The following is a 23,287-nucleotide window of genomic DNA, read 5'->3' as shown; positions in this document are numbered from 1 at the left end:
GAGATGGAGTCTCGCTCTGCCGCCAGACTGGAGTGCAGTGGCGCGATCTCGGCTCACTGCAACCTCCACCTCCTGGTTTCAAGCAATTCTCCTGGTTCAGCCTCCCAAGTAGCTGGGACTACAGGCACGTGCCACCACGCCTAGCTAATTTTTGTATTTTTAGTAGAGACAGGGTTTCACCATGTTGGCCAGGATGGTCTTGATCTCTTGACCTCATGAGCCGCCTGCCTTGGCCTCCCAAAGTGCTGGGATTACAGGCATGAACCACTGAGCCCAACCTCGTTTTTGGTTATTAAAAATAAAGCTGATGTGAATATTTGTGTATAAATCTTTGTATAAATGTATACTTTTATTTCTTTCTTTTTTTTTTTTTTTAAGACAAGGTCTCTGTTGTCCAGGCTAGAGTGCAGTGGCATGATCATGGCTCATTGCACTCACGAACTCCCGGACTCAAGCAGTCTCTCACCTCAGCCTCCCAGGTAGCTGGGACTACAGGTGCATGCCACTGTGTCTGGCTGATTTTTGTATTTTTTTTGTAGAGACGAGGTTTTGCCACATTGCTCAGGCTGCTCTTGAACTCCTGGGCTCAAGCAGTCCTCCTGCCTTGGCCTCTTAAAGTGCTGAGATTACAGGCGTGAGCCACTACACCTGGCCTGTTTTTATGTCTATATTATAAATGCCTATTAGTGGGGTGGTTAGGTATATGGTAGGTGTCTATGCCTCACACCTGTAGTCCTAGTACTTTGAGAGGTTGATGTGGGAGGATCACTTGAGTCCAGGAGTTTGAGACCAGTGTAGGCAACATAATGAGACTCTGTCTCCACAAAAAATTTAAAAAAAATTACCCAGGCATGGTGGCACAGGCCTGTAGTCTCAGCTACTCAGGATGCTAAGCTGGGAGGATTGCTTGACTGCAGCTGGTTGAGGCTGCAGTAAGCAGAGATCATGCCACTACTCTCTAGCCTGGGTCACAGAGACTGACCCTCTCTGGGGGGAAAAAAAAATTAGAAAATAACTGTCATGCTGGGCGCAGTGGCTCACGCCTGTAATCCCAGCACTTTGGGAGGCCAAGGTGGGTGGATCACCTGAGGCTGGGATTTGAGACCAGCCTGACTAACATGGAGAAACCCCATCTCTACTAAAAATACAAAATTAGCCAGGCATGGTGGCGCATGCCTATAATCCCAGGTACTTGGAGGCTAAGGCAGGAGAATCACTTGAAGCTGGGAGGTGGAGGTTACAGTGAGCCGAGATCGTGTCATTGCACTGCAACCTGGGCAACAAGAGCGAAACTGTCTCAAAAAAAAAAAAAAAGAGAGAGAGAAAACAACTGTCATACTATTTTCCAAAGTGGTTGAACCATTTTATATTCCTGCCAATGGTATATGAGAGTTCCACTTGTTCCATGTCCTTACTAACACTTGATATTGTCAGTCTTTTAAAACTTTAGCCTTCTAGCAGTATTATAGTGGTACCTCATTGTGATTTCAATTTACATTTCTCTAGAGACAGAGTATCTTGAGCATCTTTTCATGTACTGATTTGCCATTTGCTTATCTTCTTTGGTGCAGTGTCTGAATATTTTGCCCATCTTCTTTGGTGCAGTGTCTGAATATTTTGCCCATTTTTAAATGGGCTAAGATTCTTTTTTTTTTTTTTGTGACAGAGTCTCACTCTGTTGCTTAGGCTAGAGTGCAGTGGCGCGATCTCGGCTAACTGCAAGCTCCGCCTCCCGAGTTCACACCATTCTCCTGCCTCGGCCTCTCGAGTAGCTGGGACTGCAGGCGCCTGCCACCATGCCTGACTAATTTTTTATATTTTTAGTAGAGATGGGATTTCATTGTGTTAGCCAGGATGGTCTTGATCTCCTGACCTTATGATCTGCCCACCCCGGCCTCCCAAAGTGCTGGGATTACAGGCGTGAGCCACTGCGCCCGGCCTGAAATGGGCTAAGATTCTTACTGCCATTATCATATATGTGATTTGAAAATTTTGTTTTCTTGCTCTGTGGACTACCTTTTCATTCTCTTAATAGTGTCCCTCTAAGAACACATGTTAATTTTTATAAAGTCCACTTCTTCAGTGTTTTCTTTTACGGGTCATGTTTTTGGTGTCTATGAAATCTTTGCCTGGCTGGGTGAGGTGGCTCTTGCCAGTAATCCTAGCACTTTGGGAGGCCAAGGTGGGTAGATCACTTGAGGTCAGGAGTGTGAGACTAGCCTGGTCAACAAGGCAAGACCCCACCTCTACAAAAAATGTAAAAATTAGCCAGGCATGGTGGCATGACCTATAGTCCCAGCTACTTGGGAGGATGAGGTGGGGGATCATTTGAGCTTGGGAGGTTGAGGCTGCAGTGAGTCATGATTATGCCACTGCACTCCAGCCTAGGTGACAGAGTGAGACCTTGTCTAAAAAAAAAAAATGTTTGCCCGCTGGGCTAGTGGCTCACACCTGTAATCCCAGCACTTTGGGAGGCTGAGGTGGGCAGATCACTTGAGGTCAGGAGTTCGAGACCAGCCTGGCCAACATGGTGAAACTCTGACTCCACTAAAAATATAAAAATTAGCCAGACATGGTGGCGGGCATCTGTAATCCCAGCTACTCGGGAGACTGAGGCAGGAGAATCACATGAACTCAGGAGGCGGAGGTTGCAGTGAGCCAAGATTGCGCCAGTGCACTCCAGCCTGGGCAACAGAGCAAGACTCCATCTGAAAAAAAAGAAAAAAAGAAAAAGAAAAATCTTTGCCTAACCCAAATCCTCCTATGTTGTTTCCTAGACTTTTTTTTTTTCTTTTAAATAAGAGACCAGGTCTCTCTGTGTTGCCCTGGCTAGTCTTGAACTTGTGGGCTCAGGTGACCATCCCACCGCCTCTGCTTCCTGCATAGCTGGGACTCTGCTCTCAGTTATCCTAGACTTTCTTTTCTTTTTTTGAAAGAGTCTCACTCTGTCACCCAGGCTGGAGTGCAGTGATGTGATCTTGGCTCACTGCAACATCTGACTCCTGGGCTCAAGCGATTCTCATGCCTTGGTCTCCCGAATAGCTGGAATTACAAGTGCGTGCCACCACACCCGGCTAATTTTTGTATTTCTAGTAGAGATGGGGTTTTGCCATGTTGCCCAGCCTGGTCTCGAACTCCTAAGCTTAAATGATCCACCTGCCTTGGCCTCCCAAAGTGCTACAGTTATAAGCATGAGCCACTGTGCCCAGCCTTTCCTAGTTTTTTAATAGTTTTAGGTTTTACATTTAGATCTGTGATTTATCTTAAGCTAATTTTTCTATATTGTTACAATATATGGAATGAAGTTTTATCCTCTTGTATGTACATATCCAATTAGCATCTTTATTTAAAAGCCTTCTCTTTCCATTGAATTGCCTTTGCAGTTGTAGTTGACTCTGTATGTGTGATGCATTTCTGACTTTTTAATGTTTCATTAACCTGTTTGTCTGTCATGGTGCCAATATGAGCCTGTCTTGATGATTTGACTTTGAGACTTACTGTAAAGTCACTACAATGTAAATCCTCAAATTATATTAGTGTTTTTCAAAGTAGATTTGACTTTTCTAGGCTCTTTGCATTTTCATAAGAATTTTAGGCTGGGCACAGTGGCTCACACCTGTAATCCCAGCAATTTGGGAGGCCGAGGTGGGTGGATCACCTAAGGAGGAGTTTGAGTCTAGCCTGGCCAACATGGTGAAACCCCGTCTCTACTAAAAACACAAAAATTAGTTGGGCGCGGGGCATGGTGGTGCACACCTGTAATCCCAGCTACTCAGGAGGCTGAGGCAGGAGTCTCTGGGAGGCAGAGGTTGCAGTCAGCTAAGATGATGCCACTGCGTGTGCTCCAGCCTGCGTGACAGAGCAAGACTCTGTCTCAAAAAACAAACAAACAGACAAAAGAACACCTTGTCAATTTCAACATTAAAGTCTTGTGGGATTTTGACAGGGATTGTGTTGGATCTATAGATCAATTTGGGGAGAATTGACATCTTAGCAATATTGAATCTTCTGACCCATGAGTCCTTATTTCTCTCTATTTTGGTCTAATTTAATTTCTTTCAGTATTGTTTCGTGGTTTTCAATATGTAGATTTTGGACATCTTTTGTTAGAGTTATCTTTTTGTTTTTTGAAAGAGTGTCACTCTGTCACCCAGGCTGGAGTACGGTGGTGCTCAGTGCAACCTCCGCCTCCTGGGTTCGAGCGATTCTCCTGCCTCAGCCTCCCAGGTAGCTGGGATTACAGGCGCCCACCATGATGCCCAGTTAATTTTTATATTTTTAGTAGAGACGAGGTTTTACCATGTTGACGAGGCTGGTCTCCAACTCCTGACCTCAACTGATCCACCTGCCTCGGCCTCCCAAAGTGCTGGGATTACAGGCATGAGCCACTGTGCCTGGCTGATTTTTGTGTGTGTGTGAGACAGAGTCTTGCTCTGTTACCCAGGCTGGAGTGCAGTGGCACGATCTTGGCTCACTGTAGCCTCAGCCTTCTAAGTAGGTGGGATTACAGACCAGTGGCACCACACCCAGCTAATCTTTATACTCTTAGTAAAGACGGTTTTTCACCATGTTGGCCAGGATAGTCTCGAACTCCTGGCCTCAAGTGGTCTGCCCACCTTGGCCTCCCAAAGTGCTGGGATTACAGGCATGAGCCACAGTACCCGGCCCTGTTTGATTTTTTTACTGCTATTATAAGTGGAATTTTATAAAAATTTCAGTATTTGATTTTTCCTTGCTAATTTATAGAAATACATTTCATGGGCTGGATGCGGTGGCTCATGCCTGTAATCCCAGCACTTTGGGAGGCTGAAGAGGATCACCTGAGGTCGGGAGTTCAAGACCAGCCTGGCCAACATGGTTTAGTAGAAACCCCATCTCTGCTAAAAAATACAAAAATTAGCCATGTGCGGTGGCACACACCTGTAATCCCAGCTACTTGGGAGGCTGAGGCAAGAGGATTCCTTGAACCTGGGAGGTGGAGGTTGCAGTGAGCCGAGATTGCGCCATTGCACTCCAGCCTGGGCGACAAGGTGAGTCTCTGTCTCAAAAAAAAAAAAAAAAAAAAGAAAAGAAAAAGAAATACCTTTCATGTATAATTTTATGTTTCATCTTGTAATTTTGCTAAATTTACTTAATAGCATTTTTGTAGATACCATATATTTCCTAGACAATCATTTCACCTGTGAATAAAGATTTTATAATGTTTGTTTCAAATGGATGCCTTATTTTATATTCTTGCTTTATTGCACTGGCTAGAATCTCTAGTATGATGTTGAATGCCAGTAGTGAGATTAGACATTCTTGCCTTATTTTTTATCATAGAGGAGAAAGTATCCAGTCTTTCATTATTAAGTGTGATGTTAGCTGCAGGCTTTTTGTGGATGTCATTTATTACATTGAGGAAATTATTCTATTCCTCTTTGCCTAAGAGTTCTCATTAGGAATGAATTTTGAATTTTGTTGAATATTTTTTAAATCTATTGGAATGATCATAAGATTTTCCTGTTTTGATTTGTATTAATATGGTGAATAACATTGGTTAAATTTGGCTGGACGTGGTGGCTCACACCTGTAATCCCAGCACTTTGGGAGGCTGAGGCAGGCGGATCACCTGAGGTCAGGAGTTCGAGACCAGCCTGACCAACATGGAGAAACCCCGTCTCTACTAAAAATACAAAATTAGCTGGGCGCGGTGGCACATGGCTGTAATCCCAGCTACTCGGGAGGCTGAGGCAGGAGAATCGCTTGAACCCAGGAGGTGGAGGTTGCAGTGAGCCAAGATCACCCCATTGCACTCCAGCCTGGGCAACAAGAGCGAAACTCTATCTCAAAAAAACAAAAAAAAACAAAAAACGTTGGTTAAATTTTAAATGTTAAATCAATATTACATTCCTGATATAAACTCTACTTGGTCATGATGTATTTTTTTATAGTGCTGAATTTGATTTTAAAAGTTTTTTCTAATTTTTGCGTCTGTATTCCTGGGCTATCTTGGTCTGTATTGTTCCCTTCTTAAATCTGTAACCATAACAGGTCTGTTGTCTGATGCACACAGCAAGTCAGTAACAGAGACACTGGGTTGCTGCAGAGAAGGAGTTTAATTATAGGGCCTCCAAACAAAGAGATGAGAGGAAACCTCAAATCTGTCTTCCCAAGGAGTTGAGACCATGGCTTTTAAGGATTTTGGAGTGGGCTGAAGTATTAAGATCATTGATTTGTCAAAGAATGCTAGGTGAAATCATGGGATAGGAAGATGTACAAGCAGTATTCTCATGCTGATTCTGTTCCCCTGTGGAGATCTTTAAACTGGTTGGCTTCAGCTGTTCCACTGTGCTTAAGCAACTCTTGATTTAAAAAAAAAAAATTTTATGGAAACAGGGTCTCATGATGTTGCCCATGCGGGTCTCAAACTCCTGGGCTAAAGCAATCCTCCTGTCTAAGCCTCTCAAAGCACTGGGTTGATAAGCATGAGCTATTGAGACTGTCCTGCTTAAGTGATTCTTTTTTTTTTTTTTTTTTTTTTTGAGACAGCATCTTACTCTGTCACCCAGGCTAGAGTGCAGTGGCATGATATCAGCTCATTGCAACCTCTGCTTCCCAAGCTCAAGTGATTCTCCCTGTCTCAGCCTCCTGAGTAGCTGGGATTACAGGTGCCCGCCACCACGCCCAGATAATTTTTTAGTAGAGACAGGGTTTCCCATTGTTGCCCAGGCTGGTCCTGAACTCGTGATCCACCTGCCTCACCCTCCCAAAGTACTGGGGTTACAGATGTGAGCCACCACACCTGGCCTTAAGCAATTCTTAAACAAAAGCCTTAAGTTTCTAATGTCAGAAATTCTATCTATAGGAACAATGGGGATGCTGATGGTCAGTATCTAGTGTTAGTGACTTCCTGTTACAAAGAAGTGAGTCAGCCGGGCGTAGTGGCTCACTTCTGTAATCCCAGCACTCTGGGAAGCTGAGGTGGGGGGATCACAGGGTCAGGAGTTCAAGACCAGCCTGGCCAATATGGTGAAACCCCATCTCTACTAAAAATACAAAAATTAGCCGAGCGTGGTGGTGGGTGCTTGTAGTCCCAGCTACCCAGGAGGCTGAGCCAGGAGAATCGCTTGAACCTGGGAGGTGGAGGTTGCAGTGATCCGAGATCGTACCACTGCACTCCAGCCTGAGTGACAGAGCGAGACTCCATCTCAAAAACAAAAACAAAAAACAAAAGAAAAAGAAGTGGGTCAAAGTGCAGTATAATTAATGCTTAATTATATTTCTGTCCAGAATTCTGTTTAACCCTGTGAGGGTGGTTTCATATCCTTGCCTTGTTTTGGTATCTGAGTAATGATGGCCTTATAGAATGTATTGGGAAATAATTGCTTCCCCTTCCATTTTCTGGAATAGTGTGCATAGAAATGGTATTTTTTCTTTTTTCTTTTTTTTCTTTTCTTTTTTTTTTTTTTTTTTGAGACAGTCTTGCTCTGTCATCCAGGCTGGAGTGCAGTGGTGCGATCTCGGCTCACTGCAAGCTCCGCCTCCCGGGTTCATGCCATTCTCCTGCCTCAGCCTCCTGAGTAGCTGGGACTACAGGCATGCGTCACCACGCCCGGCTAATTTTTTGTATTTTTAGTAGAGACGGGGTTTCACTGTGTTAGCCAGGATGGTCTAGACCATCTCCTGACCTCGTGATCCGCCTGCCTCGGCCTCCCAAAGTGCTGGGATTACAGGCATGAGCCACCGTGCCTGGCCAGAAATGGTATTTTTTTTTAAGTGTTTGTTAGAATTTATCTCTGGATATAAGCTTTCTTTGTAAGATGGTTTTTAAGCAAAAATTAGACTTCTTTAGTAGCTATAGGGCTACTCATGTTATCTGTTTCTCCTTGAATGATCTTTCGTTGTTTATATCTTTCAAGGAATTTGTCCATTTTACCTATGAATTACCAAAGTTAACAAATTGCTGTAAGTTTTTTATAATATTCCCTTATACATATAACATATTCTATTATGATAGCACTTCTCTTATTCCCTATTCTGGTAATTTGTTTTCTTGTCTTTTTCTTGAGTGTCCTGGCTAGAGATTGTCAGTTTTCTTGATAGCTGTTTTTTCTTTCTCTGTTGTTTTTGTTTTTTATTGCACTGATTTCCACCCTGATCTTTTACTTTTCTGCTTTCTTATGGTTTAATTTGTTCTTCTTCTTCTTTTTTTTTTTCAAATGGAGTCTTGCTCTGTCTCCCAGGCTGGAGTGCAGTGGCGTGATCTCGGCTCACTGCAACCTCCACCTCCCGGGTTCAAGCAATTCTCCTGCCTCAGCCTCCTGAGTAGCTGGGATTACAGGCACATGCCACCATGCCTGGCTAATTTTTATATTTTTATTAGAGACGGGGTTTCACCATGTTGGTCAGGCTGGTCTCGAACTCCTGACCTCATGATCTGCCCGCCTCAGCCTCCCAAAATGCTGGGATTACAGGCATGAGCCGCTGCGCCCGGCTTGCTCATCTTTTTAACAGATTTCTTGAGGTGGAAGCTAAGGTCATTTAATTGAGATTTTTCTTATTTTCTTATTTTATTTATTTATTTATTTTTAGATGGAGTCTCGCTCCGTTGCCCAGGCTGGAGTGCAGTGGTGTGATCTCGAATCATTGTAACCTCCACCTCATGGGTTCAAAGGATTCTCCTGCCTCAGGCTCCCAAGTAGCTGGGATTACAAGCATACACTGCCATACCTGACTAATGTTTGTATTGTTGGTAGAGACTGGGTTTCACCATGTTGGTCAGGCTGGTCTCAAACTCCTGGACTCAAGTGATGCACCCACCTCGGTGTCCCAAAGTGCTGGGATTACAGGGGTGAGCCTCCGTGTCTGGCCTAATTTCTTGTTTTTTGGATTATATCTAATTGTGTTGGTTCCCAAATATTTGGAGATTTTCTGCATATTTTCTGTTTTGATTTGTGATTTAATTCCATTGTGGTCATGAAGCATACATTGTATGAGATTGAGACTTATTTCATGTCCCAGATTATTGTCTTTTTTTGCTAATGTTTTGTGTACACTTGAAAAGAATGTGTATTCCAGCCAGTGTGGTGGCACACGCTTGTAGTCCCAACGCTTTAGAAGGCTGAGGTGGGAGGATCCCTGGAGGCCAGAAGTTTGAGACCAGCCTGAGCAACAGCCAGACCTCATGTCTGCCAAAAATTTAAAAATCAGCCGGGCACGGTGGTGGGTACCTGCAGTCACAACTACTCAGGAGGCTGAAACAAGAGGATTGCCTGAGCACAAGAGGTCAAGGCTACAGTGAGCCATGATCATGCCACTGTACTCCAGCCTGGGTGACAGAGAAAGACCCTTTCTCAAAAAGAAGCATATTCTGCTATTGTTGAGTGGAGTGTCCTGTTAGGTCAAGTTGGCTTATAGTGTTATACTAATCTTCTATATCCTTACTCATTTTAATTCTATCAATTATCTATTATTGAGAGTTAACTCCAACTATAATTTTGGATGTGTATATATGTTCTTGCTTTGTTTCTTCATGCTTTCTCGAACTCTATTTTTAGGTGCATAAACATTTAGGATTGTTACCTCTTAATGAGTTGAGTATTACTATGAAACAACCCCTTTTAAATCTTATAATATTCTTTGCTGTAAAATTTACTTTTATATTAATATGATCAGCTCCAACTTTCTTTTATTTAATGTTAGCATGGTATAGTTTTTTCCAACCTTTTGCTTTTAACCTGTTTATGTTCTTATATTTAAAATGCATTTCTTGTAGGTAGTATATGATTTTGTTGTGCTTTTTAAATATAATCTGACACTCTGCTCTTTAATTAGGGTGTTCAGACCACTTACATTTAATGTGATTATTTATACAGTTGGGCTTAAATCTACTATCTTGCTTTTTGATTTCTCTGTCTCATCAGCCCTTGTGTGTGTGTGTATGTGTGTGTGTGTGTGTGTGTGTGTGTGTGTGTGTGTCAGCCTCTATCTTCAAGTGATTTTATACCATCCTTTTCTGCTGTATAAGACCCTATTGTCATTATACTTGCATTTCTCCCCTCGTAGAATCTGTATGATTGTTTATGTTTTACTTCCACATAAAGTATAAATGGCACAATATTGTTACTATTTTTTATTTAAACAATATATTATCTTTTAGGCTGGGCGCAATGGCTCACACCTATAATCCTAGCACTTTGGGAGTCCGAGGAAGGAGGATCACTTGAGTCCAGGAGTTTGAAACCAGCCTTGGCAACATAGTGAGACCCTGTCTCTACAAAAAATAAAAAAATTACCTGAGTGTGGTGATACGTACCTGTGGTCCCAGCTGCTCAGGAGGCTGAGGTGGGAAAATAGCTTGAGCCCTGGAGGTCTTGGCTGCAGTGAGCCATCATTACTGCACTCCAGTCTGGGTGGTAGTGAGACCCTGTCTCAAAATAAATAAACACAGTTTGTTATCCTTACTTTTTTTTGAGACAGAGTATTGCTCTGTCACCCAGGCTGGAGTGCAGTGGTGCAATCTTGGCTCACTGCAACCTCCACCTCCCTGGTTCAAGCAATTCTGCCTCAGTCTCTGGAGTAGCTAGGATTACAAGTGCCTGCCACCACGCCCTGGTAAATGGTTTTTTTTTTTTGTATTTTTTGTATTTTTAGTAGAGACAATCTCGAACTCCTGACGTCAGGTGATCCGCCAACCTCCACCTCCTAAAGTGCTGGGATTACAGGTGTGAGCCACCGCACCTGGCCCATTTTACTATTATCTGGAGGACTTTCTTTAATATTTCTTTTAGTACTTTGAAAAAATCTTTATTTTGCCTTTCCATTTTTATTTTTAAAGTGTTTTTGCCAGCTATAGAATTCTAGATTGAGGACCTTGCCCCCTTGCAACTATCTGCCAGCTTGCATTGTTTTTGATATGTACATTGTTGTCATTCTTTTTTTTGTATGTAAAATGTCCTTTTTTTTTTTTTTGGCGGTCTTTAAGTTTTTTTTTAATCATTGCTTTTAATCTGTTCAGTTATGATACGTTCTCCTGTAGTTCTCTTTATCTTTCTCGTGCTTGAGGTTTGTTCAGCTTCTTGAAACTTTGGTCTTATAGTTTCCATCAAATTTGGGAAACTTGCTATTACTCAATTTTTTTTTTACCCTCTTCTCCCCTTTTGTCGTCGTCTTCAAGGACTCCAATTACGTGTATATTAGGCCCCTTAAAGTTGTCCCAGAGTTCACTAATGTTCTGTTCTTTTTTTTTTTTTTTGTGGGAGGTCTTATACTGTATTGCTCCATTTTGCATGGTTTGTATTGCTGTGTCTTTAGGTTCACTAATCTGTTGTTCTGCGATGTCTAATCTGCTGTTAGACATTTAATACATAATTTTATGTTAGACATGTTATCGATAAAAATTTGATAGTGCTTATATATTTATTAATTAAACAGTTATTTATTAACTTCTATGTTCCTGGCATGAGATTTGACAACTTGTTCTTTATTAATGACAAAGATTTTTAGTAGAAAGATGAGGGTAAAAGACTAGTTGTACTAGTCTCAAAAGATATCAGAGTAAGTGTCTTTTGAAGCATTTACTGTAAAAAGAAACAGAGAATGTGATACCAGGAACTGTATGGTGATGTCAGGGGAGTGTTTTTATAAGATGAAGATATTTTGTTATTTTTATAATGCTGATGGCTTAGTAGAAAGGGAAAAACAAATGATCCATGGGAAAGAGAAGAGGTAACCTTAGGAAATCTTCACAAGAGTGATTGAGATTCAGTGCCCAAGTAGAGGACAGTAGCTTTAGAATAGAACACCACTACTTCATTGGCACCAGAGGGAAGCAGAGAATATGGGTATAGTTGGGGATAGCTTGGGAGATTTTCCAGTGATAGTTTGGAGAATATTAAAGATTTTGATTGCCTTTGCACTTACCATGTTTGGAACAACCTCCAGCAGTATTCTTGACACTGGAGATAGAACGCTGTACAATTTAAATGTTCTTGCTCTAAGATGGGTATTTAAAGAACATAGGAAAATGCTGTGCCAATGCTTAGAATAGTTCTGGCACAAAGTAGCTGTTCAATGAATGTTTGTTAACTGAATTTGGATATATATACTCAAGTAACAGTGTTTAGATTTTGGTGTTTGTGAGACACCTCAGCTACTGACTGACTGTTGCTAAGGTGGGTTGCTTCTTACCGATAGCTTATCTCATTCTCCAAATTTAAGTGGGTACAACTTCATGTGTAATATACATAAAAGCTCTGTGTGATACTTTAATAGGTACTTACTCTCCATGTGCGCTAACTATATGTACCAAGTCCAATGAGAGGACAGAGAAGGGAGAAAGTTGTTATACCTAGGGAATTTGGGGTTAGCATCCTACAGGAGGTGACACCAATTAGAGTTTGAAGGAGAAGTATAGGAGTGCTAGCAAGATGTGGGATGATAAGGAACACATCAGAAAGCACTTCACACCATTGATGAGTCTGAAAGAGCAGTTCACAGGCGGCAAATGGTGCTAAGTTTAGGATCATATTGGGGAGCTGGTTTTGTATATTCATCTCTCTCCTTGAATTGGTCCCATTTAAAAACAAAAACAATTCAATCCCTCTGTTCCATGTGATTCATCAGTCACTCCTTTTGTTTAGAACAAAACTTATTTTGATTCATATTTGCTATTTTTCCCCGGTATTTTGCTGGGTGTTATAAGGAAGTGTGAAACAAGAAATGTGTTTTGCCTGTACCAAACATTTGGTTGTAGAAATCAATAATACAAAACAAAGCAATAGGAATTATTTATTAGTGTTTAATTGGATGTGTAGTTGTGTGCATCACACTTAGACGTAAGTTGTCTTCTCTTTGTATTCTGTTCTTTACCTAGAACCTCTTTACCTAGGTGCTTCACAAATCTTATCTTCTCCTCCCCATCTCCTTCCCTCTTTTCCTTCCCCTTCCACCTGCCACTGTTGACACAGTAGCTGCTTTAACAGGAATTACAAAAAGGAACCCAGGACAAGGCAAGAGTAATGGCAAAAGTGCAGTTTATGCACAGTTGCAGTGTTGGAACAATGATGTTGAAGCCAGAAATGTCTGGAACTGTGAATATCTTCAACTCAGTTATAGAATCATGCTCTGTACAATATATTCTGTAATGAAATGAGGAGTGAATCTGAATATTTTTTACACTAACATAGAAATTGTTTCATGATATCAGTTATCCCACTTAAAAATGAGTTAGACACCTCTCTCTTTTTATCTCTCTGTCACACACAGATACACACACACACACACCACCACAAAATATGCTATATGTATCTTTTCGTAATATATTTTTAAAAAATAATTAAACCCCCTTCTCTCTTCAGAGTAAAGATGATGTTGGCCTATCGTGGTGGCTCATGCCTGTAATCCCAGCACCTGGGGAGGCCAAGGCGGGTGGATCACCTGAGATCAGGAGTTCAAGACCAGCCTGGCCACCATGGTGGCCCCATCTCTACTAAAAATACAGAAATTAGCTGGGCGTGGTGGCATGCACCTATAATCCCAGCTACTTGGGAGGCTGAGCTGGAGAGTCATTTGAGCCCAAGAGATGGAGGTTGCAGTGAGCAGAGATCATGCCATTGCACTCCAGCCTGAGCAACAAGTATGAAACATCCTACAGGAGTGTGAAACTCCATCTCAAAAAAAAAAAAAAAAAAAAAAAAAAAATGATGTTTTAACAGTGAATGAAGTAACCGCGCTTCCCTAAAAAATATGCTTGAGCGGCTGGGTGCGGTGCCTCACGCTTATAATCCCAGCACTTTGAGAAGCCAAGGTGGGTGGATCACGAGGTCAGGAGTTCGAGACCAGCATGGCCAACACAGTGAAACCCTGTCTCTACTAAAAATATAAAAATTAACTGGGCGTGGTGGCAGGTGCCTGTAATCCCAGCTACTTGGAAGGCTGAGGCAGGAGAATCGCTTGAACCTGGGAGCTGGAGGTGGCAGAGAGCCGAAATCGCACCACTGCACTCCAGTCTGGGTGACAGAGCTAGATTCTGTCTCAAAAAAAAAAAAAAAAAAAAAATATATATATATATATATATATAGTGTATAGATTATATATGAGTGTGTGTATATACATATACATACACTCGAGCTAGGAAAATAACAATAATATTGTCATTGTTTATGTATTTTTAGTTTTTTGTTACGAAAAAACCACAGTTCTAATATGAAAACTTTAAAGAGCTGAAAAAAAATTTCTAATCAGTGGTTTGAACCTATTTGCTAAAAATAATAAAATGCATCCTTCTAATTTATTTTCCTAAATGATTTACAACAGGGAACATGGAAATCTAATTCAACTTCAATAGAATTCTTTACATAATTAATGTATAGGACTGAAATTTTGTTACTGTGATTTAATGAGCATGGTATTTCTTATCCATGAGTATAATTATATCTTTGTGGCATCCAGTGAAACCAGATATCAAAAATAAGTCCATCTTAGCGTCATACCTTTGAAGCATTATATTTTTGTGTGTAAGAAAGGTTTTGTTGTCATTCATAAATATATTTAAAAATTACTCAAAATGGTATTTAATTTTTGTTATGCCTTTGAAATTGCAATATTTTAATCTTATACATATGTTAAGTAGTAATGCATATTCTATACATATTTTGGAGATACAAATGGAAAAATTTCTTAGTAATGGAGTATATGATAAAAAAAAAAAAAGCTGGAAGACAAACTTGTTTAAGCTGCAGTTATCTCCTACTGGTACTACTCCAGTAACCTCATTTTGTATCCTTAACTCCATTCTAGCTTTCTTAAAACTGTTCTCCACTTAGTAGGTGAGATGGTCCTCACAATGTGCAGATGTAGTTGTGTAACTCTCCTACCTAATAAGCTGCACACACACAGGTCTTTAATATGGTCTATAAGTCTGTAAACTGTGTGATCTAGCATTTTAGGTCTTCAGTCTCATATCTCACCACTCTTCCACCTTTACTTTTTCCTCTCTGTGGGCTGCCTTTAAGTTCCTTGTACAAGCCATGCTCTTCCCTTTAAGCTGGACTTTACACATGTTTTCTCTCTCCCTATGGCACTTAGCCTATCTCTTCCTTTCCCAGTTTATTTCCTATATATCCTTCAAATTTCAATCTGAATGGCAGTTCCTCAGGGAAGCCTTTGCTCATCTTCCTGGCTAGATCATACACACACACACACACACATATGCACACATGCATACAAGCACACAGGTACACATGCATGCACAATTACAAACTCAATATAATTATGTGTATTTGCCCTTCATTGTGTTTATTACAGTTGCCATTTTACTTTGATTTGCGTGAGTACTTGCAAAGGTAGTAATTATTGACATTCAAATAGGTGTTAAGCTCCATGGGGGCAGGGCCCTTGTCAGTTTTTGCTTATCATTGTTTTCTCAGTACTTTGATACGTGAGTAAGTGTGTTGCCAGAGAGTTTGGGTTTCATCCTTAGGAAAAAACAAAGAGTCATTGGGAAGTTCTACGAAAAATAGGAGAGCAGTGATGACGCATACTAAGACTTGGGCTGTAGAAGGGTAAACTGGAGGCTATAGCTGAGTAAAGGAGATAAACTAGAGCTAGGAAGATCCATTAGAAGGCCATTGTAGGTAAACAAGATGAAGACCTGAAGTCTTTCCGGTTCAGATGGTCTCGCCTTTGGTGGATGTTTAAGAGACAGAATCCAGTAGTATTTGTGGACCTGCTGACTATTGTCAGATATAAGACAAATAAATCAGATTATTTGGAATATGGGGCTATTAACTTCTAGGCCATTTAACAAGTAAATGAATATAAGACAATAAACAATTTGAGGGGGTAAAGGAATCTTCATTTTATTTTATTTTTATTATTTGTACAGATAGGATCTTGGTATGTTGCCCAGTCTGGTCTTGAACTCCTGGCCTCAAGCTATCCTCATTGCTTAGCCTCCCAAAGTATTGGGATTACCTGCATAAGCCACCACACCCATCCTGGAATCTTCATTTTAAACAAAAGTCACAAAAGTGACCTCTTGCCCACTGCTCTATTTACAGTTTTTTAACAGCAGTACTGAGATGTGATTCACTTACCATGTAATTCACCTACTTCAAGTGTAGAGTTCAGTAGTTTTGAGTTTATTTATAAATCATCAACTCAAAAGGAAACTGTACCCTTTAGCTGTTATCCCTCTTTCCCTCTACCTTCCTAGCCTTAAGCAACCACTAATCTACTCTATCTCTATAGATCTCCCTGTTCTAAACATTTTATATAAATAGAATAATGTAGTATGTGGTCTTTTGTGACTATATTCTTTCACTTAACATGTTTTTAAGATTCATCTAAGTTGTAGCATGTAACAGTACTTCATTCCTTTTTATGGCCAAATAATATTCCAGTGTATAAGTATATATCACATTTTGTTTATACATTCATCAGCTGATGGACATTTGAGTTGTTTCCACTTTTTGGCTGTTATGAATAATATTGCTATAAACACTTACGTAGAACTGTTTGTGTGGACATATGTTTACATTTTGTTTGGTTGTGTACCTAAGAGTGGAATGGCTAGGTCATGTGGTAACTCGTAACTCTGTGTTTACTTATTTGAGGAACTGCCAGAATGTTTCCAAAGCAGCTGTACCATTTCGCATTCTTACCAGGGTTCTGATTTCTTCACATACTTGTCAACACTTGTTACATCTGTCTTTTTGATTCTAGTCATCCTAGTGGTTGAGAAGTGGTATCTCATTGTAGATTTGTATTTCCGTGATGACAGGTGTGAGAAATCTTTTCATCTGCTTATTGGCCATTTATATGTCTTCCTTGGGTAAATGTTTATTCAGGCCCTTTTCCTGTTTTTTAATTGGCTTGTCTTGTTATTGAATTGTAAGAGCTCTTTGTAGTATATTGTGGATACCAGCCCCTTATCAGATACATCATTTGCAAATATTTTCTCCTATTCTGTGAGTTGTCTTTTCACTTTTTTGATAACAATCTTTGAAGCACAGAAGTTCTTAATTTTGATTAAGTCAAGTTTATCTTGCCAAATCCCAGGTCATTTAGATTTGGCACTGTGTTTTTTTCTAAAGATTTTATAGTTCTAGCTTTTACATTTATAGGTCTTTGATCCATCTTGAGTTTTTTTTTTTGTTTTGTTTTGTTTTGTTTTTAATATGATGTGATATAAAGGCCCAGCTTTATTTTGCCCATGGATATTCAGTTTGCCCAGCACCATTGTTAAAAAGACTATTCTTTCCCATATAATGGTCTTGGCATCCTCTTGGAAAATCAGTTGAGTGTAGAAATAGGTTTTTAATGTTTTTTAACCGCAAAACTATATTTTAGCTTTCTAACTATTTGGATTGTTCTTTCACAGACAATTCTGTAACTAAAGGAAGATTATGCTTATTTTTAAGTAAGCTTTTAGGAATATTTGTATAATTTTAGTGCTACATCTTGTACCCAGATTTAATTTTGAGAAATGCATAGTTTGCACATATGGAACAGCTGTTCTGGTCATGAAAATTGAGTTTGGAAAGCCATGTTTCACTAAGGGTGACATTCTGGCTTCTTTCTATTGGTGCTTCCTGAGTGCTGGACACTATGCTGTTATAGGGCTTACATGGAAGTAAATGACCATCTCTTCCTCACGTTGCTAATGTATATAAAATATTGGGAGCAGGGAGAAGGAGGGAGTAAAATGACATGGAAATATCCATATGGGATTTTTTTTAGTCCATAAAAGTGGTATACTTTTTTTTTTTTTTTTTTTTTTTTTGAGATGGAGTCTCACCCTGTTGCCAGGCTGGAGTGCAGTGGCGCGATCTCGGCTCACTGCAACCTCCGCCTCCCAGGGTTCAAGTGATTCTCCTGCCTCAGCCTCCTGAATAGCTGGGACTACAGGTGCACGCCACCACGCCCAACTAATTTTTGTATTTTTCGTAGAGACGGGGTTTCACCATGTTGGCCAGGATGGTCTTGATTTCCTGACCTCATGATCCGCCAGCCTCGGCCTCCCAAAAAAGTGGTATACTTCTATGGATAAAGGTTATACAGCTATCTTCACCTGATACACTGTCTTCGGTATTACCTTTAGTTTTAAATGAAGTGTTTTCTTAAGACCAAGAATTTTAAATTGAAATTATTTATTTTATAAAGGGCTCTAAATAAGGATATGACTACAATGGATGCTGCTGAAAGAATTGAATGATAAAGATTATTAGGTGGCTTAATGCTTTTTGTATTAATCTCTGGGAAAGTCTATTATTGATCACAAAATTGCCAAGGCTGATCAGACAGGATCATTACATTCTTTCTGTGCTTTTTCAAGTACTTGAAGTGTTTTTATGTAATTTAAGCATTTTTCACTAATTAACCTTTCTTTTTTAGTGTAACTTTGTATAATTTTATGTTCCTTTTTCTTAGGAGTCTCAGCAGTCCAATTTTGGCACTGGAGAACAAAGTGAGTATTTCTTTCCCTCTTTGTTTTCAAATTAAGCTATTTATTGAACATTCAATTTTCATGGTCACACCATATATAACTTTAGTAATACCTTTACATGTCATATCCTTTTTCATTTTTCTTTTCTTTTTTTTTTTCTGGAGTGTAGTGGTGTGGTCGTAGCTCACTGCAGCCTCGATCTCCAGGGCTCAAGTGATCCTCCTGCCTCAGCCTACTGAGTAGCTGGGACTATGGGCACATGCCACTATGCCTGGCTGATTTTTTAAATTTTTAGTAGAGATAGGGTCTCACTATGTTGCCCAGGCTGGTCTCGAACTCCTGAGCTCAAGTGATCCACCTGCCTCGCCTCCCAAAGTGTTGGGATTACTGGTGTGGGCCACCGTGCCCTCGTATCCTAATTTTTATGATCTAATGGGTAGTAGTGGGTTGAGCTGAAAAATTGTTATGCTTTAAAAAATTCAAGAACTGTAAGTCATTGGAGATCAAAATACACTACTTTTATTAAGCATTTGAACTAATAGTTCATGAATACAATTTGATGGGCACCTCGTAAACTCAAGAGTTATTCTTCTTTCTTTTAACTTACTTCATGAAGATACTTGGTTCTATGATGATAAAACTCCGCACAAGAAGGGGTCATTTTATTTAGCTGACCATGGCCCTTTTCTTCTTATATTTGTACAGTCCCTGTTTATTCTTCCTTGGTTTTCTGATCTGGGTAGAAAGTCTGCTGCCTGCTATACCCTCACCTTCACCCTTACTCTCTTGGCCTGTCAGAAGAATTCTAGGGAAGATAGTCTTATGGTCCCAAGAGATTGTGGTTGTGTAGATTGAGAGTGGTAAGATCAGGAACCATTGCAAATGTCTGGGCTTCACCATATACCTCTGTAACAAAACAGGTATTCTTTTTGCCAAGAGCAGTAACTTCTTAATTAAGGTAGATTTGTACTAGTCATAAGGTATTTTGGAAATGAAAATGTGGAACTTTTTGATCCTTAGTTTATCTTCAGTGATCTTAATGCAGGGATAAAACTAGAAGAATACCTCTTTTGATGTTATGCTTTCTTTATCTGTCTATCAATTTCTTAGTTCCACCTTAAAGGCCGTAGCTACAGGAAAAAGGGATTTGACATTGTTAATTATGCAGAAAATGTTAAAATGCAGAAAATAGCTAACTATAGGCCAGAGAATTTAAATTTTCTCTCTTCTTTTTGTGTCCTTTTTTTCTCAGCTTGTTTTCCCTAGTCGTCATCTTTTAAGAATGCTTCATCCTTCTACTCTTCTCTCATTCTCTTTTCTGAAAGCTGTTCACAAATGGGATCATAAGCTGCCTCTACTCATTATTTGTGTTTTTCACTTTGTTTTAGAGCTATTTCTATATCAGCATAAAGCTCTAGCTCATTGTTTTAACCTTAAAATTATAATATGAAAATATCTTAATTTATTTCACTAGTCCCCTATCGATGGACATTTTTTTCCAGTTTTTGCCATTACAAACCAGGCTATAATAAACATTCCCAAGTGTGTGCCTGTGTGTTCGTGTATTCTTCAAGATTATACCTGTAATGTAAATTCCTTTCATTGGAATTATTAAGTCACTTAGCAATATAATTACAGTACTGAGAAGGTATTACCAGATTGCCCTTCAAGAAGATCATATGAGTTTATAGTCCTACCAGCAACATGTGCACATGCTTATTTCCCCTGTAGTCACCAGTATCTCATATTATTGGGCTTGAAGGTGTTACCAGTTTGGTGGTTGAAGAATTATATTTCATTGTTTGATTTACATTTATTTGAGGGTATTTTACATAGACATTTTACAGTCTAAATAGCCATCCTTCAGTTGCTCACTTCATTCTTTTTGTTCCAGAAAGATATAATCCTTCTAAAACTTCAAATGGGCACCAGTCTAAATCGTAAGTTTATTGCTTAATGAGTTTAATATTTATCGTTTTTGCTAAAAGTTACCTGTAATATCTAGGTATTTTGAACAGTATTTAGAAATATTGAGGCTGGGCAGGGTGGCTCACACCTGTAATCCTAGCACTTTGGGAGGCCAAGGCAGGCAGATCACGTGAGGTCAGGAGTTCGAGACCAGCCTGGCCAACGTGGTGAAACCCCTTCTCTACTAAAAATAAAAAAATTAGCCAGGCGTGCTGACGAGCGCCTGTAATCCCAGCTACTTGGAAGGCTGAGGCAGGAGAATTACTTGAACCTGGGAGGTGGAGGTTGTAGGGAGCCGAGATCGTGCCACTTCACTCCAGCCTGGGCCACAGAGCGAGACTTGATCTCAGAAAAATTAAAAAATAAAAGAAATATTGACCTTTTAAGGCATGAGCATGCAAATTTTTATGTAAAGGGTCAGATAGTAAAATATTTAGGCTTTCAGAGCCACATAGTCTGACTGCTATGTTTTGACTGCTCAGCTCTGCCATCTGTAGTATGAAAGCAGCTGTAGACCCTAAGTGTGGCAGTATTCCAGCCACACTCTTTAAAACAATGTGGTAGGTTGGATTTGGCTTGTGGGCCACAGTTTGCCTACCTTTGCTCTGAGATCATGGTTTTTTCTCATCTGAGAGTTGTATATGTATGTTTTTGTGTGTATATTCCTAATTTATATTTAATAAGTCATAAAATAAAGACAGGATTCTTCTTTAGGCCAAGCCCTTCATTTAACCACTAGATTAAGTAACATACATAGTTTGTACTGTCTTTAAGTTTTGTTATTTTTATTTTGTTGGTAGAAGCAGGAATATATATAAAAATGTAACAGGGTAATGTATTGGATGAAAATAACTTCCAACTTAAAGAATGAACTCCTGAACTCTTGAGACCACAAGTTAACTCAGTGATTAAAGCAAAGTTCTAAAGAAGCAGTGACTACAGTGCCAGCTTTCTATGCCATAGTCACAGACTATACTGTGATGACCCTAGCCTGGTAGCACTTCAGCTGAATATAAGAACTAAGAATGAAAATACATGAACACAAGAAGTACCCGCTTCACTGCTGAAAAATTCAAATCATACTCCTATTCATCATACTTATTTATATGTAAAGAACGGATGTGGTCTTACCATATATATACCTATCACTTTGGTTGTGAGGGAACAAAAGCGTGCAGGGCCCTGAGCAGTCTGGTAAAAGCTTTGACATATTCACATGTGTAAACAAGTTCATTGAGCTGCCATTGTTAAATCATAAAGGCCAAGAGAATTCAGACTAAGTACATTTCCTTAGAGGAAAATCAGTCGTAGAGATAGATGCACTAAGCCCCTGTCTGAAAGAAAACTCTTTTTTCCCTGTTCTGTTTAATTGGGCCAGTCTTAAAAATCATCTGGTTACTTTATTTCGAGGTGGTGTTTAATATGTAATATTTTGAACTTAGGGTCAGATATAGAAATGTTGGTTAAACTTTGAGGAGGAAAAGTACAAGTAGTTAATAGAGTGAAAGAAGATTTCCTTCTCACTGATTGGAGATTGTAATGAAATTTTAAGAAAGGTAATGGAATTACTGATAATGAGAAATTAGACATTTTCCTAGTTGTAGTTCTCCCTAAGCTTTGTATTAATTTTTCCTCCCATGTAAAAAGACGAGGAATGTTTTGTGGACTGTTACATAGAAAATTTTAAGTTTAATGGTTTTGATTTTATGGCCTTAAAAGAAAATTTACATCTTTAATTTTGCTTTCAAAAACAAATTCCAGAAACTGTCAGCTTATAGTATTTGTGTGTATGTGTTTTAATTGATTTGAATTTTGATCAAGGGAGATTTTGGAACTTGGGAGTTTTTTTGTTTTGTTTTGTTTTTTTGAGACAGAGTCTTGCTCTGTCGCCTAGGCTGGAGTGCAGTGATGGGATGTCGGCTCACTGCAACCTCCAGCTCCTGGGTTCAAGCAATTCTCCTCCTACCTCATCCTCCCGGGTAGCTAGGATTACAGGTGCCCACCACCACGCCAGGCTAATTTTTGTATTTTTAGTAGAGACAGGGTTTCACCCTGTTGGCCTGGCTGGTCTCGAACTCATGACTTCAGGTGATCCGCCAACCTCAGCCTCCCAAAGTAGTGGGATTACAGGCATGAGCCACCGCACCCAGCCAGAACTTCAGAGTTTTAAAAATATATACATAGCCATTTCTGCTATATAGCCAGGACTTTTACCCAAAATATTTATTTCTACAGAGGGCACTTTGTTTCATAGCAAGGCATTTATGAACTAGAACTTTGGCTTAGGAAACTGTTCTGGTTTTCACAGTTACCCAGTTGTCAACAGTTATACTAACCTCTCTTTATGGAACATGGGGGACAAAGGAAGAATTGCTTGATGCTTTCATTTTATCTTCCTTCTTTTTAGGAATTATATCTCTCTAGTGGATTGTTGGGTATGACTTTGTTAATTTTTAATAATGAATGTGTGTGTGCAACTAGGGGAAAAGTTAGAGATTACAGAACTGAATTATGAGAGTTTATAGAAAGTAGCTTTTGTTTAATTAGAAAAGGTGAATATTTTATTCGTGGGAAGGATAGAGCTTAGGAATGGTTAAATTCCTCCATTCTCAATTTTGAGATTTTGAACCAAACCAGATAGAATAAGACTTACTGGTGTTTTGTTTTTTGGTTAAATTTTTGGCTACCACAGTGATTATTTCTAGAATTTTTAGTAGATATTTAGTACTCTGGCATACCATGTAAACTGTTCCAAAAATAATAATTCTTTGTCTTTTCCCTCTAGTATGTTAAAAGATGACTTAAAACTAAGCAGCAGTGAAGACAGTGATGGGGAACAGGTGTGTCTACTATTGTATTATTTTGCCAGTCTCATATAGTATTTTCATT

General features: G+C 39.6%; 1 protein-coding gene across 12 annotated transcripts in view; it reads left to right on the top strand.

Moving 5' to 3' along the window:
* AFF4 (ALF transcription elongation factor 4) overlaps positions 1–23,287 on the top strand; it is a 110,330-nt gene that overhangs the window by 62,874 nt on the left and 24,169 nt on the right. For all 12 annotated transcript variants that reach the window (XM_055386596.2, XM_055386598.2, XM_004042493.5 and 9 more), the window contains 3 exons: positions 18,415–18,451; positions 20,325–20,370; positions 23,184–23,238. In XM_055386596.2, coding sequence (XP_055242571.1) covers positions 18,415–18,451; positions 20,325–20,370; positions 23,184–23,238 — 138 coding nt within the window. The remainder of the gene's footprint in view (positions 1–18,414; positions 18,452–20,324; positions 20,371–23,183; positions 23,239–23,287) is intronic.

This window comes from Gorilla gorilla, chromosome 4 (assembly GCF_029281585.2).
Source record: "Gorilla gorilla gorilla isolate KB3781 chromosome 4, NHGRI_mGorGor1-v2.1_pri, whole genome shotgun sequence".
NCBI classification, from domain to species: domain Eukaryota; kingdom Metazoa; phylum Chordata; class Mammalia; order Primates; family Hominidae; genus Gorilla; species Gorilla gorilla.
Note: the sequence above shows the minus strand (reverse complement) of the source record. Positions and strands in the feature narration are given on the sequence as shown.